This window comes from Echinops telfairi, unplaced genomic scaffold (genome assembly GCF_000313985.2).
Source record: "Echinops telfairi isolate 266 unplaced genomic scaffold, ASM31398v2 ScPeMD7_7458;HRSCAF=8496, whole genome shotgun sequence".
NCBI classification, from domain to species: Eukaryota; Metazoa; Chordata; class Mammalia; order Afrosoricida; family Tenrecidae; genus Echinops; species Echinops telfairi.
In genome coordinates, this window is record NW_022111358.1 from 10,456,855 (window position 1) to 10,473,732 (window position 16,878).

At 51.6% G+C, this 16,878-nt stretch overlaps 1 protein-coding gene across 1 annotated transcript in view; it reads right to left on the reverse strand.

Annotated features, from left to right (window-relative positions):
* Positions 1 to 1,389: 1,389 nt before the first annotated feature.
* Positions 1,390 to 16,878, reverse strand: part of RAD51D (RAD51 paralog D) — a 16,239-nt gene continuing 750 nt past the window's right edge. Inside the window, exons 2-10 of the mRNA XM_045300009.1 lie at positions 16,683 to 16,797; positions 16,389 to 16,507; positions 8,351 to 8,432; positions 8,004 to 8,138; positions 7,372 to 7,470; positions 4,907 to 4,994; positions 4,722 to 4,792; positions 2,160 to 2,324; positions 1,390 to 1,571 (exon numbers count right to left, since the gene is read on the reverse strand). Coding sequence (XP_045155944.1) covers positions 1,488 to 1,571; positions 2,160 to 2,324; positions 4,722 to 4,792; positions 4,907 to 4,994; positions 7,372 to 7,470; positions 8,004 to 8,138; positions 8,351 to 8,432; positions 16,389 to 16,507; positions 16,683 to 16,797 — 958 coding nt within the window. The 3' untranslated portion in view covers positions 1,390 to 1,487. The remainder of the gene's footprint in view (positions 1,572 to 2,159; positions 2,325 to 4,721; positions 4,793 to 4,906; positions 4,995 to 7,371; positions 7,471 to 8,003; positions 8,139 to 8,350; positions 8,433 to 16,388; positions 16,508 to 16,682; positions 16,798 to 16,878) is intronic.

A 16,878-nucleotide genomic window follows, 5' to 3' on the forward strand; every position in this document is an offset into this window, starting at 1 on the left:
GCTGCAGGAACGTGCCAATACTTATCCAACTGGGTAAAATCCTGAGCTGGAATAAAGCTACTGAAGATGAGTATCTCCCAGGGGGTCTATGAAAGCAAGTGTCATGGTCCCCCCCCAGTCTTGGCCAACCCTGTTCTCACTCAGATCCCCTACAGCTAACTCATCATTTAGTCCCAATGCTCCAGGCTTCTTGCTTCTGCCCCGCTGCCTTCGCCATCTCTAAAGATCAGCTCTTTGGCCTGTGGCTCTGACCTCTTTCCTTGTAGCCAAGGCACAATGAATTAATTACACAAAAGGCTCTCTAAGCAAGAAAGGTACCCTCTCTTTTAAAAATGTGGTCAGTAAACAATTCCAATCACTTCTCTGCTTTGCCTCCAATATTTCCTTTCTGAGTGTTGTCTGTCCTCTGCCTCCAGCCAGGGTCACCTGGGGCTCTCGGGCGGATGCCCCCAGTGCTGGCAACAGGCAGGGGGCTGATTTCATACACGAGGGCACAAAGCTGTGGTACAGCTGGCAGGAAGCGAGGTGTAATTATGTTGCGTCTTAGAGCCACCAGCAATGCCTTGCTGCAGAACGGACGAGATTGGCTCTGTATTATTTACACCAGTATCCATTTCCCAGCCAGCTCTATACACTGTGCCAATGTTCCTCTGTCTGTATCTGGGCCAGGCCATGGTTCAGCACCTAGAGTGACTCTACCATCTAGGGGCCCCGCGGGGCAGCAGCCGTATTAAACAAGTGGCTGGATGCACCAGGAACGGGTCACATCCTCCCCTCCCGGTTAAATTATATCCCTGGGACTGCGGCAGGCTCCCTTTCATCACACCTAGTCAGGGTGATGCGTGCAGGTGCGTGAAATGGAAGCAGCAAGAGGAGGTCCAGTCCGCCCGTCTGCTGGGGAGAGTGGACCCACAGCCATCTGGGGGCAAGTGAGGTGGGTTAGGGGCTCAGGAAGGTTCTTTGTTAGGCTTTACGAGCAGCTCCGTATTCAGGAGGCTATTGCCACCCAGGAATCCAGAGACAGCTGCGGGCCCGCGAGCCCCAGCGCTCACGGAACACAGACAGACATCAAAAAGGCAAAGGAGAAGAGAGACAGAGGCAGGCTAGAAGCCTCATGGCCCGTCATGATGTCATGCGAGGTTGACTGTGGGATCAGAAGGTGATGTGCAGGCTCGTCCATCGCCACGAGCGAGCCTCTTCAGGGGTGCCCGTGCCAGGATGCACTCACGTGGTAGAAACAAGTGAAGGAAACTAGGCACCGGCAGGCATTTCTGGATCCTCCCACTGTCCGGTTCTCTCTCGCCGACGGCTCGCTGTGCTTGCTGCAAGGAAGAGCGGAGTCCCTGCTGCTTCTTCCCCTCTTCTCTGGCCTGCCTGCGAGCTGCCACAGCTGTGCACCCAACTGCGGGTAGCAGTGAACCCATGCCTAAATGGGTAAGGAAGCAGGGGCCTATATGACCCCCTGCTTTTCCAATCAACAACACCAATCATGTCTGATCCCCCTGGAGCACTGGGCTCTGTTCTGGAGGCCCCCAAGCCCCGATGTCCACCATCTCTCGGATTCCTGTTGGCTGGAAGAGACAGGAGGGAAACGTCAGTTGCATTTTTGGGTGTGGCTGGATCACGATTAGCATGCGTGTGTAAGTATATAAGTAACAAAGCATTTAACATTCCAACTATCTTCATTTACCCCAAATTCCCCAAACCAGGCCCAGTGCCCTCAAGTTGATTCCAACACATAGTGACAATTCCAACACATGGTGACCTTATTGGGCAAAGTAGAACTTCTCCTTTGGGTTTCTGAGGCTATAAATCTTTACGGAAGCAGACAGCCTCTTTCTCAAGAGGTGAGGCTGGTGGGTTTGAACCGCTGACCTTTGTGATTAGCAGACCAACTCATACTCCACTGTGCCACCAGTGATACTAATTCGGTTCATTAGGTTGTTCAACCATCACTTCTCTGTTCCCCAATGACATCATTCACTTGAAGAGAAGCTCAGGGTCCGTCTCCCTCAGGAAAGTGAAACATTTGCGTTATGTGGACCCAGTGGCCTCTCTGGTGGCAAGGCTTCAGTGCCAAGTATCCCTCTATGAACACCTATGCCATGGGAACCACCCCCTATGCCCAGATGCCAGCTTGCTCCTGGGGGCCAGCTTACCTGGCGGGGAGACTTGCTCAGGCAGGCCACGCGCTGGCCACCTGCTTGGCCTGCTCCCTCGTCCACCTCCAGGAGGACCCGGGTGTTGGGCACGAAGCTCCAGGAGCGTCCCAGGGCAGGTCTGAGCTTCCCACTGTCCCTTTCTCGGGTCACCTGGTTGGTCACCTATGTCGGAAAGAATCAGGCTCACAGACCCAGAATGCTGGCACAGAGGACATCTGATCTATGACTTCATCCTATCGATGGGAAAACGTAAGATCATAGGCAGCGAACTGAACTCCCTCAAGGCTCCACCTCTAGCAACAGCAGTCCAGAACCTGACCCTGACACATGGTCCTGCTTGGTGTCTCACTCACTCCAGGAAACCAGGAAGCAGCAGGGCTCAGGCTTGGGACCAACCAGGGGGAAAGGGGCACATGTCTGGGAACCAGTGGTGCTCTCTACACTCTCCCAAGGGAGAGCCAGAGTGGCTTTGAATCCCCTACCCACCGCCCAACAGGGCACGCAGAGACCATGGCCGGCCAGCTCTCTGTGCCTGGACATGCACTTGTGCAAGAGTGCGGGAGGGAGGGCTGGGTCAGTGTGGTAGCGACACAATTTCATGTCAACTTGATGAATAAGAATGAAGGGGTGGAGTCTAGCCTGTCAATCAGGTCACAGCCTAATGATCCCTCCTTGTGGGTGTGACCTTCTCATGAGAATTCTGGGAACTTCCTCTCTTCCTCCCTGGAGGAGGGACACACGTGTTCTCCGCTTTGCCTTCCTGATAACAAGCCATCTGGAGCCACGCTGATGGCAGCCAGAGCCCTGAGGATGCTTCCACCGCCACTGGGATCCACCAGACTTTCCACCCACCGGCCTGTGTCCTTGCTGCATTCGGCATCCTTGCATGTGCAGCTTGAGTCTGAAGAGGAATTTATGGACTAGTATCAGACATATGGGCTAATATCAGGCTTATGGATTTGATATGGACTGGGCTGGGATGCTTTCTTAATATACAATTGCTCCTTGATATAAAGCTCTCCTTTACACATAGATGAGTGTCTCTGGATTGGTTTCTCTGGTCAACCTAGCCTAATACAGTCAGCCCTCCTCTGCCCAGGCCTGGTCCTCGTCCTAGAGACCTGTGCATTCTTCGATGAGCCCCCGTGGGCAGGGTGTGTGTGTGGCTGGCTCACCTCCGAACCCCACCACCTGAGCCAGGCCTGGCATACAGCAGGACACCCCCCCCACCCCCCACCCCCACACCCTGAAGATGGGAAGGGTGGCCTTGGGATCTTGTGATTGGACAAAAGAACTGCAGAACAGATTCTCCTGGGCTCCTGGTGGGCACATCAATTAGTATAACTCCCTGGCCATGTGGCAGTGCCTATGGTGCATTGAAAGATACGTGTGTCCCTGGCCCACTAGGCTGTAATGAATTTATTTCAAGAAAGTAAGATAGGATGTAAAAGAGATGGAGGTATGAGGCTGCTCACTGTAGTCTGATTTATCATAGAGAGACATGGGCTGTGACATAAAGGTCCATCGAGCTGGACCTGGTTAGATCATTAAGGTAGATCAGGGATTGGCAAACTATGGCCCACAGATCAAATTCAGCCCGACAACTCTTCTCTTAATAAAGTTTTATCGGCACAGAGCCATGACCATTTCTTTCTGCACTGTCTATGGTTGCTGTCAGGCCGTCACGGCACAGCTGAGCAGGCACCACCGACGATAGATATGGCCGTAGAGCCTCAGCTATTTACTGGCTCTCCACAGGAAACGTTTGCAGACCTCTGTGGTACAGGCACGGAACAAACCATGCAAACAAAATGCAGCTGATATAAAAAGACATCCTCAAAGGCTCCGCCAGGAACAAAACTGAGATAGTTTTTGTTGTTGTTCAAGCAAGGTTACAGTTTAGTTAGGAAGGCGACATAAAATAGGCATCGAAGTGCCAAGAAAAACAGCCTACGAGGGCCTATCAGACTACTGATACCGTTTCAGTGGGTTTGACGGTGGATTAGAGTTTAATCTTAGATTTTTCACTCTTTCTATAAGAAGTAAGGGCTTTGAAAACAATGACTTCATAAACTTTATTTCCTTGAGAAATAAAAAAAGTCCATTCACATGAAACTCTGGAAAAGGCAAAACTATTGAGACTGCACAGAGATTAGGGGTGGCCGGGGGTTGGGGGAACCTTCTGGGCTGATAGAAATACTATCTTTGTAGCAGCGGTAACAAGACTATATATTATTACATCCATTAATCAAACTTCAAAGTGGGAGAAATCCTTCTCTGTGTAAAATATACTGCAATAACCCTGACTGTAAAAAATGACAGTACAATGAACAGTCAGACTGCCCTTGATCCCCTTGGCTTATAGAATCCAATCTCCTCATCATCCAGGGCCCATGTGATCCAGGGAGCAGGGCTCTGACACTTTCCCACAGGGCGCTCTAGGGGTTCAGAAGCCATTTGATGGAAATAAAGAGCTACAATCAGAAATCATCTCCTCCCTCTGGGAAACCAAGCAGCAGGGAGATGACTGGGCACAGCCAGCCAAACTCAGGTCCTCACCACTACTGCCACACCGAGGTCCCGGGCCAGCATCTTCAGCTCTCGGGCCAACTGCATCATCAAGGCCAGGCCTGGAGGAGGAGAAGCAGCAGGAGGGTCTGGGACAGGCTGGCCAGAGACGAGAGTCCCAGAGCTGGGAGGTGAGACCGTATCCGTCTGACCCTGGGTTCTGCCACACCACTCACCTTCCCTCTGCTGACCTCCCAGAAGTGGAGAAATGACCGCGGTGACTGAGTCTACCACCACCACCTTCAGAGTCCCAGAACTGATCACCTGGGGAGAGGCAGGCAGTGTGAGCCAGCTGACCCCCAGAGGCATCTTTTCAGGACCAGCTTGCTTACTGCTCTGCCAGAAACAAACCCAATCCACACTTACTCCCTTCCAGTGGATGCCGATTCACAATGACAGGGTAGAACTGCCCCTGTGGGTTTCTGAGCCTGTAAATCTTTACAGGACCAGAAAGCCTCCTCTTTCTCTTGTGGAGTGGCTGGTGGTTTTGAACTGTTGGCCTTGAGGTTAGCTGCTCACGGTATAACCCATTACACCACCAGGGCACCGGAGACTACTAAGAAATAAATGTCCTCTTCAACTACAAGGAGTGCCTGTGGCACAAGAAGGATGATCCAGGCTGCTGACCCAAAGAGTGTCAGTTTGCACCCACTTACCACCATGCGGAGGAAAAGTCCTGGTGATCCGCTCCCATAGAGACTTCTGTCTATGAAACCCTCCGGGGCAGTTCTACTGGGTCACCGTGAGTCCCAGATCAACAGCACCGAACACAGGACGGCCAATAGAGCTACGCAGGCATGAGGCTTCCCACTCCCATCAAGACTGAGTCTCGGGATCCCAGGGCCAGGTGTACCCCGTGCTGTGGGGTCGCTGCGAGTCGGCATCGACTCCACGGCCGTGAGTTTGAGTGTTGAGAGGCATCTCAGCAATATTTCTCCCTCAGCCCCTCAATCTGTAGACATAGCAGACTTCACTGAAGATCCGGGCAGACAGCAAGGAGCTAAATCACAGGATCACATTGCAAGTACACTAATTACATTTTATAAATTCCCCATCTTCTGGGTCTTCGTCCCAGGATTTCTCAGTGGTCATCTTTCTTGTGTCAGCCTCCCACCATCCTGCTAATCCCCTCTCCTCTTTTTTGAAGCCCTCCTTATCCCCCTCCCCCAGTCACTCCGACCTCCCAAAGTCCTAACGCCCTATATGGAAAGGTTTGGCTGTCTCTTTCTGATCTCTCTCATTCTGGATCATGCCTCCATGTCCTCACTCCTACCAAAGATGTTGCCAGATAAAGGCGGTTCTTCTTTCTCTAAGAAGAACTCCGATGCCATCTGTTAAAATTGGAAATTTCTGTCTCTGCAGGAGGGTGATGCGTACCCAGCCTTTCCTCCTCTGGCGCTCTATGCCTGATATCCAAATCAGTGGTGGATTCTGTCTCCACGTCCTTTTTACTTGTGTTCCACGTCTTCCATCATCTTCCAGTTACTGCCTGGGGCCAGTCCCGTGCCAATCTAAGAGAAGCTCCAACTGTGGTCAGCTTAGCCCTCCTTACCATCCACGGGAGCAGGTCGAATCACCAGTGAAAATGGAACCACAGCCCTTTGCTGCTTGTGACGCTAAAGCTCTCAGGCCACATGGGGTGAGCTCAAGGGGACCCCCAAGGTCTGGTATTCGGGTGCTTGTACAAGCCTCTCTCTTAAAGTGTGGTCGGGCTTGTAACTTGCTTCCAGGCAAAAGAATACGGAAAAGTGTTGGAACGTCACTCTCTCGATGGTGCTGCGCCTCATGGCGATGGTTACGCAATCCCACTCCTGCGATCCCGGGATGTGGGACCTCACCTTGCCCTCACTCTCCTGCTGGGTCTGAAGCAAGCAGCCAGGTCAGTCGTGAACAGCCTCTGGGAAGGACCCAGGTGGCAGAGAACAAAGAGGAGCCTCAACAAAAGAAGGAGCTTCAAGGAGTTGCAGGCAGCTCCCAGCCAACCACCAGGAGAGAGAAGGAGGTCCTCAGCCACGGTGCCATCGATGCTCCCGGATAGGGTGGGAGGAAACGCAACTTCTTTTCTTTCAAAAGGCCAGATCTACTGGACCAGTAGAGACTAGAGGAGCCCTTCAGCCTATTCCCCCGAGATTAAGGTAAACCAGTTTGGGCCAACCAGAAATAAAGGGGGAAAGGTTTCCCCGATACGCGCGGGGTATACAGGAAAGCTTTTTCTCTCTCACTGCCCTGGAAGTGGTTACGGAGGTGCAGACATGATGCCGCTTCGGAATCTCGAGGGGAGAGCAAGAGCACCAGACACACCCCGCCAGTGCCCCTGCCGACCTCCACGTTCATGTGAGACGCTAACATATCCTCAAGGTCCAGTTCCGCTGGAAACATTCCCCGCGCATCCAGTAGTGAAGCACAAATACACAGAGGGAGGAATCACGCAGGGTCCTGGCCCCCAACAGGCTGTTAGAGGGAAGGTGGACTTCTCAAGGCGATGTGGACTGAGCACTCAGCAGTGGAGGAGGGACACCAGCAGGAGCTACAGACTTTACATCGGAAGCGTGTCCGGAGGACTCTGTTCTGGGACACCTCCTGCACACAGACAGCTTCTGGCGAGCGAGCGAGGTCCTGCGGGAGAGGCAGAACGACTCACCTGCTGGGCCCCCATGCCTCCTCGGAGGTCCTGCAGCACATGCAGCAGCCGGAAGATGTCAAACACATGCACCACCTGGATCCTCTGCAGAGCTCCTGCCTGAAGGGGCGGGGAGGAAACAGAGCTTTGGCTTTAAAAAGAGGCAGAGGTGAGGGAAGGAGATGAAGCAGAATTGCAAGGCTGGGAAAGCAGAGGCAACCAGAAGCAGGCTTAGGTGTAAGACATCCAAAGGGTTTTGTCTGACAGGCCAGTCCTCACTCACAGCAGTGGCTGTCTGGGTACTGAGCTGTAAAGTGAAGCTGGAGATCAGTGGGAAGGGGTGATGTGATTGATTAGTGATGCCTCGCCTGGGCAGGAAATGGGCTGGAAACACAGATGCCGGGTGTTTGCCAGCCCTCTTTTAGCGTGTGTAGGAGGCTGGGAGGTTTTCTGAAGAATTGGTGTGGGCAGCACCCATGCCAAGATAATGGCAGTAACGGGGAGGCTTAGTGAGTACAAGAAGTTATATTAGCACAGTAAGTTATTCAACAAGAAGTGACTCTTGTCTAATGGACTCGTGCAAAATACAACATAATAAGAACTCTCAAAAAACCTCTGTGCCAGGTCCTCCTCTAAAACCCCTCCCTCCTTACCTGTTCCTCCTCTTCCTGGGTTCGGGCCTGAAGCAGCTGGAGGAGGCGGGAGGCTGTCAGCCCCCCACTGGAATCGACGTATAGCACATTCTGCTGCAAGCTGTGGGCCACGTTTGCAGCCACACAGAGACATACCTGAGTAGAGACCAGGGGCGCTGGGAAGGGCCGGAATGGGGGCTCCCCACCAAATCCTGCACAGACCCCAGCAGCACGAACAGCCCAACTGCAGCCCCGACTTGTGCCCCCACTGCCTCTCTACCCGGTTTGGTGCCCATGAGCTTGCCAAGGGCCTCAGGGTACACATCCATCCACCTCCCATCCTTCCAAGCTGCCCACCTGACGCGCACCTGGGTTTTGCCGCTACTGGGGCTTCCAACGAATTCTGCCACTTCTCCAGTGTAGAGACCCCCGTCAAGCAGTTTGTCCAGGCTGAGGGCCAAAGGGAAGAGAAGACATCAACTTTGGGTGTGGGGAGAAGCAGAGACATTTGTGCAGAACAAGCACTGGTCTGTCCACCTCTCTGGTCAGGAGGCGTGTCCTGGTGGGGCGGGGAGCTTCTGGGAAGGAGGGCACAGCTAGAGATTCTTCCTCATCCTTCCAGTCAACTTAAATACCGGCTCTCCAGACAAACGTTTGCCCTCCCAACAAGGTCTTCCTTTATGCCTCATGTCAGCCTCGTGCAGGTTTCCATGATAGTATGTCCCATACTTTGTCATTAAAAAAAAAAAGCTTTTTCGTTTGAAGTAACCATAAAACCACAGGAAGTTGCAAAGCAAAATGCACAGAGAGGTGCTGTGTCCCACCTACCTAGTTTCCCTCACCTGACATAAAAAGGAAACTGCGCTTGGTACAATCCAGAGAGCACATTCCCCCGTGGCATTCTATCACTGTGCGTTTCCGTATGGGAGCCCCTGAGTGGTGCAAACAGCGGGGCACTCGGCTACTAACCACAGGACGGCAGTTTAAATCCACCCAGAAGTTGCCTCGGAAGGCCTGGCAACTTCCGGAAAGTCTAGAACCAAAAGAGCCCGACACCAAGTCAGGGCTGCCTCACGGCGACCCCATGTCCTGCAGAGTCAATGGCTCCTCAGGGCTTTCTTGGCTGGAGTCTTGGCAACACCAGGCCATGGGATCTTTCTTCTGTGGTGGGGTTAGGGGGTCTCGAAGAACCTACAAAAAGATCCCCAGCCCTCGAAAACCACACACACGGGCTGCTGTCATTCGTCTGGATCAACTTGATGGAACTGATTTGTTTGCTTGCTCGTCTGTGGTTTGCGTAGTTACCAACACAGTCGAAAGAGGGCCTTTCCATCATACGTCTGCATGGTGCTACACTTTTATGGCCACATCCCTCACCCTGCAACCACTCACTCGTGTTCCATACTTTACCAGTGAACTAGAAGCACAGTGTGTTAGTCAGGGTTGACTAGAGAAACAAGTCCAGAGACACTCATCTGTGTGTAATAGAGAACATTCAATCAAAGAGTAATTGCATATTGAGAAAACATCCCAGCCAGGTCCAGTCAAGTCCATAAGTACAATATTAGCCCAACAGTCTGATCCCAGTCTATAAATTCCTCCTCAGACTCACACAACACATGCAATGATGCAGAATGCAGGAAGACCACAGGTCAGTGGGTGAAAAGTCTTGTGGCTCCAGTGGAATCACATGGCTCCTCCAGCTCCAGGGCTCTGGCTGCCATCAGTGTAGCTCCATGTGGCTTGTCAGCAGGAATGTGTAGCAAAGTCTCTGAGTCCCATCTCCAGGGAAGCAGACAGGAGTTCCCAGAATCCTCAGAAGGCCATGCCCACACAGAGGCCTCGTTGGCTGTGACCTGATTGACAGGCTAGACTCCACCCCTTCACAAGTTGACAGATTATGTAACTGCCACACATACCATATGTAACCTCTGATTTTGCCTTTTTTCAGCCAGCACAACCCTCTCTTCAACCAAGGTCTTGCCTACATCAATAGCTCCTTTTACATTGCTAGTAGCAATGAACTACAACTTGTCATTTCTATTTTAGCTAATCTGATAGGTGACATCTCACTGTGGGTTCAATGTGCATTTTCTTAATAGTTTATTTTATATATTTAACATTTCATAGTGTTTTAGGGAACAGTTTCTCTAGCAAATTCGTTTTCCTCTGTGGTGTTGGTTGCAACCCTCGCAATGTGTCCTCGCCTCCTCATCTTCCTGGGCTTCCTCTTCTCGGTCATATTTCCTTCTCTCTCCCAGTCTCATCTTGGTTCTGGGCAAATGTTGCCCTGTTGGCCTCACACAGCTGATTGTCTGAAGAGCACATTCTTCGAGCTGTTCTGTGGTCCCTTCTATTATTGGACTGGAAGGTGGCCTTCGGCCATGCCTTTGGTTTCAAAATAGGTTTCAAAGGGCAATAGCCTGGGGGTTGCTGTCTCTTCCCGACCTGTACATCTGGTGGGATTTTTGTTTTGTTTCTGTGTGCTTGTTGCCCATTCTGACGGGGGCTTTTACTGTGGTTTTGGCCAGATCTAACAGATTCAAATATTTTGCTGTGGTATGTGCCCTGCGTGTCCTTTCTGGGGAAATGGCTGCTCGTCTCTATTTTCCATTTGCGAATGGGGTTGTTTTGTCTTTTCCCCTGTGGTGTGTGGGGAGTTGTTTACCCACAAGCGCTGTGTTGAACATGTGGTTTGCAAATCTTTTCCCCTGCAGTTTGTCTTTTCATCCTCTCCTTGTAGAGAAAACGCTTTTAATTTTGATGAAGTCTAGTGTATCCATTTTCCCTTTTCTGGATCATTCGAGTTCAAGTTTAAGCTTTTCTGTTGTTGCTCGGTGCCGTCGAGCTGGCGCTCAATCGGTGACCCTGCGCACAGCAGAACGAACCGCTGCCAGGCCCTGTGCCGACCGCACAATTCTTACGATGTTTGAGACACTCAACGCTTGTCACCACTGTGTCCATCCATTTCCTGGGGGGGTTTCCTCTTGTTCACTGCCCTTCTCCTTTACCAAGCAGGATGTCCATATCCAGAGACTAGTTCTCTCCTTGATCACCTGTCCAGAGAGCATGCTCCTCACTTCCAAGGAGCATTCTTGGCCGTGCTTCCTCCGAGACAAATTTGTTCATTCTCTGCCAACACTATCATTCAAATACATTGACTCTTCTCTGGTCTTTCTTAAACCACTGTCCAGCTTCCATGTGCAAATGAGGCAACTGAAAATACTTTGGCTTGGATCAGGCACACCTTGGTCCTCAGAGTGCCATCTTGGCTTAGCTATAAGTCCTTAAGATGTTTTATTTCCCTTAAACATTTTTTATAGTTTTACATTTAAGTCCAGGATCCATTTTGACTAAATCTTTGATGAAGTAAGATGTTTAGGACAAGATTCTCTTTTTTCGGTCTATAGCTGCCCAATAGCTTTCACCAAATGGTGAAAAGGCTGGCTTTCCTCCACGGATGTGGTTTAGTATCCTTATCAAATCAGCGGGGCATATTGTGTGGCTGTTTCTGAGTTCCCTACTCTGTTCCATTCATCCACCTGCCAGATGCCCGTCCCTTTCCCAGTACCACACTTGTGGGCTACCATGATAGCCTTCGCGATGAGTAGAATGATTGTGCTTCATCCACTTTCTTTTCTCCAAACACTGTTGTAGCTCTTTTGGATTCCTTGCCTTTCTGTGCGAATGTTAGAATGAACTTGTCCATGTCTACCCAAAAATCTTGCTGGAATTCTGGCAGGGATCATCCTAAATCTATAGATGAATTTGGGTAAAATTGATCATCTTTCTTATGTTGAGTCTCCCTTTCCATGAATCTAGTTTGTCTCGGCATCTAGTCAAGTCTTCCATCAACAATTTCTCATTTTCAGCATACAAACCCTATACATGCTTCCTCCCATTTATACTGAAAGCATTTAATTTTCTTTGGAACGACTGTGTAAATGACAGTGCATTTTTACACCTACATTCCTACATATTTAGTGTCTGTATATATAGACATGTGATTGCTCTGGGGCTATTGCTCTGGTAACTTGTGAGTTTAATGAAATCACTTATTAGTCTTAAGAATTTGTAGTCTTTTTCTATTTGCTAGGCTTTGTCTATCTCCCCCATCAGGCTGGGGTAGCTCTGGGACAAAGACTCATCCTTGCTCACAGTTGCATCCCCAGCGCCAACACACTGCCTGAGACCCAACAACATCATTAGATAATTGCAGGCTGTCCGTCAGGCCATGGAGACCTGGGAAGAAACATGACACTTGTTGCCACTGAGTTGATTCGGACTCACAGTGACCCTGCGGGACAGGGAACTGCCGACAGGGTTTCCAAGGCAGTTTCATGGAAGCAGACAAGCAGACCCATCCAATTCCTGATCCAGGTTCTGACCCTGAGCCACCTGGTAGCAGGCCACTAGCCACTCTCCACACCTTGCCCAGCTTCTCCTGAACCTCATGAATCTCCGAGTCATGCCCACACCCATCCCTTCCCTTACCCCGCCATCACCACCACAGGATCCAGTCCTCTGAAAGGACTCTTGAATATCTCCCATGACCTCTTGGTCTATGCCAAACATCACCTTGGTAATCCATCTGTTTCCAGTCTAGGAACCCATGATTGTAGCCACAGGTATTCTATTAGTCAAAATATCCTGGTGACACCCCGCCCCCACCAATCTGGGGGCTGATTGCACCCACCCTGTCTCTGCCGTTTAATAAGCACCATCATCCAGCCAGGGTCCCTCCAGGATTCCATCCCTCCCGCTGAGCTCAGGGAACCAGTCCCATCCCAGCGGAGGTTCTCCAGCCTAGGCTCCTCAAACCACCTGCAGCAGCGCCCGGGGACTCAGCTGCCTGCAGATTCTCAGGCTGCACCTCCCATCTACAGCAGCAGGTGGTGCTGTGACAGGCCTCCAAGGGATCCCGATGTTGCTCAAGTGTGAAAACCCTCAGACCTAAGGATTTTCAGTGCCCTCAGTCCTTTAAAATCAACCAGCCAGCTTTAAAAGAGGCTGTTTGTCCACACATTGGAGCCACCTGGGGAGCCATTAACGCCTGTGTCCCACCTCCAGAGAGTGTGATTTCATTGGTCTGGGGTGGCCCTGTGCTTTGGAATGTTGGAAGATTTTCCCAGATGAACCTATTGTACAAAAAGTTTTGGGACCATTGGCCTAGACCAGCGGTTCTCAACCTGTGGGTTGCGACACAGCCCCCCCAACCGACTTTGGGGGTCGAACGACCATTTCACAGGGGTTGCCTGATTCATAACAGTAACAAAATAACAACAGTTAGGAAGTAGCAACAAAAATAATTTTGTGGTTGGGGGGTCACCACAACATGAGGAACTGGATGAAAGGGTCGCGGCCTTAGGAAGGGTGAGAACTGCTTGCTCTAGACCAAGGAAGTCAGAACTTCTAGAAGGGGGAGGCATCCCAGATGAGTCTAATACACAATCAAGGGTAACCAACCACTGGCCTTGACGCCTTGGCCAAGAATTAACCAGCTCCTTGGCTATAATAATCACTTCATTAGAAATTCCCATGTCCACCTCCCACCTCTCGACTCCTCAGCTGTGTTTCAGTTCGTCACCCACTGCCTTGAGGACCTTCTTATCTATATCAGCCCCTGACCTGCCTTGTAGACCCAAAGTATGCCTGTCTGGAATACAAGTGGTTTCCGGATTTGTCCTCCACATCCCCTCTGAACTGGCTTCCAGTCATTCATTCAAACACCACCTGAAGGCCTCCCATTGACATAAGACCTGTTCTAAAATGGCAGGAATACACAGATCAACCACCAACCATCATCGGTCACTTTGTCACGCGGTGTGTTGCTGTGACGCTAGAAGCTGTATCATGGGCATTTCAAATACCAGCAAGGGTCACCCAGGGTGGGCAGGTTTCAGTGCAAGAGGAACTAGGAAGAAAAGGCTTGGTGATCTACTTCCAAAACTTAGCCCATGAAAATCTAATGGAATGGATCACAACAGGAAACTGTCCGCTACAGCTACAGTGCTGTGCTCCTGACAATGGCTCAGGACCGGGCAGTACTTTGTTCTGTGGAGCTCGGGGTCCCCAGAAGTCAGCACTGAACAAGACACAGCTCTGGCCGCCAAAGGACCACCAATCTCCCCATAGATGCCGCTTTCCCCAAGGCACACACATCCTCTACCTCCTTGGAAAGATTTGCTGCGCACTTCCTTACGAAAGGCCTACAGCACGGAACGCTCTCTAATTCAGCCCTTCCCAAATGGTTCAGCTACATACCCTCTTCCCACAAGTCCTGTTTTAAAGTTACATCCGTTAACAGTCCCTCCACAGAACACTGAGGAAGATCGGACACCACGCCAGCCGACCTTGATTCTTGACACCATATCCCCTGGTAGAGAGGCCCATGGCATTTCTCCTGCACCATGTCTCACTGGCATTGCCCTGATGGGATACCCCCTCCCCCCCACCCCTCCCTGGCCTTGTTCCTGACAGCCCCCCAGCCCTATACACCTTGACCTGACAGCCTAACACTCTGTTTCCCCACTATTGCCTCCAACTCGAAAGAGGCAAGAGAGCAGATGGGTTAAGCCCTTAGATTGAGATGTGATTTCAAGGGCCTGATCCGAGCAACCTTGAGTAAGCCACTTAACCTTAGTCTCGCTTTCCTCAGCCATAAAATGCGGGTTTCAATCAGAACAGGCCCACTGGCGGCTGAAAAGAATGAATGAAATGATGCATGGGGGTGCACTGAGAACCTCAACGAAAGCCCATCCATCCCCCATTGCGTCCTTCAGAGCGGCTCTGAGCCACATGGCTGTCCCCTTTCACTACCCACTGCGGTGGCAACCCTGCCACTTTACCACTTGACTGCTCCCTAAATGCTTCCTCAGTGTCTGCCGGTCTTACAAACTCCCAAAGCCGAAAGGCCAACTCCTCCGCTTCCTGTTCACCCTTCCCTCCCGAGGCTACCTCCCTACTGACCCTCTGGATCCAGCCACACTCACGAGACCCCATCCACCTAAAGGGCAGGGCCTTGCCTGCTCTGAGCAGTGGCCGGCACCCAGTGGGCACTCAACCAGCCTTACTGTACAAACCTCACGCTGACCACTCAGCAGGTACTCAGCCGCAGCTGGATGACTAACCTACAGAGCTGGAGCCCTAAGAGGGGTGAGCAATCTACGCACAGGCTCAACCTCGCCAGCAGAACGTGTCTCGGAAAGAGCAAGCGCCAAGTCACTCCAAAGCCCTCTGTGGTGGCAGCTATTAATCGAATGCTATACAAACAGGCCAGGCAAGAGGTCAGACTCACTTGGCCAGAAAACGCCCGTCATCTTCCAACACTGTCTGTCTCCAAACAACGTGGAGAGTAGTAACTACGCCTTTATATGCGCTCGCTCACTCCCTGTGCCCAAAAGGCTGGTGAATGAACCGAGTACCCAGCCTAATACTCCAGGGCCCACCTCTCACCCCCGCCCCTTTGGATTCGTAGGGGAAACCCAAGTGGAGCTGCCCTTGAGTCTACTTTGAGTGACAGCTCACGTGTTAGAGTAAAATTAGGCTCCATTGAGTTTTTTCATGGCTGGTTTTTTTCGACAGCAGATCATCAGGTCTTTCTTCTCTTGGTGGTCTTGAGCCTCCGATGTTTCAATGAGCACCACGCAGGGACTCCTTACTGACAGGATCACAACCAAGCCACCTCCACAGAGTTGATTCCAACTCCGTTGGACCCTCTATAGAAATTGCCAGGACTGTAAATCTTTACAGGAACAGCCTCGCCTTTCTCCCGTGGAGCAGCTGGTGGGTTTGAACTGCCTATCCTATAGATAAGCAATCTAATGTCTAACCCACAGCGCCACCAAGTCATGCCCCGTAGGCACTCAATACATATTAACTCAGTTACAGGCGTTGATTCCGACTCATAGGAGATGTTAAAGGGCAGGGTAGATTGGGCCCTGTAACTCTGTTAAGAATAGAGCCTCATCTTCCTTGGAGCAGGCTGGTGGTTTCGAGCTCCTGACCTTGTAATTAAGAGGCCACCAAGGTTCCTGCTAGAAGAGAGCTCTTCGAAATCATAAAAAGATACTGATAGGGTGTTACAGAGCAGTGGTTTTGCCCCTAGAAATTACTGGGCAGAATCTAGTTTTTGTCATGAGTGGTGGAAGGGGTGCTACTGACATCTAGTGGGTAGAGAGAGGCCAGGCATGCTGCTAACCAGCCTGTAATATGCAGGGCAGTCGGGTACAACCTAGAATTATCCAGCACAGACTCCCATGGGTGCTGAGGTTGAAACGCCCTGCTATGGGCTCAGAGAAGTGAGCAAGCCTAGTCGCGAGCCTCTCATTTGTCCAAGCTGCCCTCGCACTGCAAGCACCGAGGCAGCCTGGTCCGTTGCCTTCTTCCTCCAATCCGCATACGAACCTCGCACAGCCGGTGGACAGGATAGCGGTGGAGGTCTTCAGGTCCTCGTAGAGATCCGCGCCATTGATGGGGATCGCCGAGAACTGGGCCAACAGCACCCGCCTCACAGCTACCAGGGCCTGGGAAAAGGGCCGGGACCATTCGGGACTCCCATGGCAGGGTGCCCACCGTGCTGACCCACCCACCAGAGGGGCAGCCCCGGCTCTCTGGCTGGCCATCAGTACCCCGTGCCCTGCGCACCCAGATGGGTATTTTAAGGCACCCTGCTTTGGAGACTGACGGCGGTGGGCTCACCTTATACGACAAGCCACATTTCTGGGCGACCTCCTCCAGGTCTGCAGAAACCAGGTCCACCACTGGAACGAGAGACACGGGGGTGGGCTTTTCCTGGTCCGTGACGGGGGCAATTCTGCCTCAGGGCAGCGCGTGCGATGAGGCTGACCTGAAGGGACAGCCGCAGGGTCTGGGGGGGTCTCCCCCTCCTCGGAAG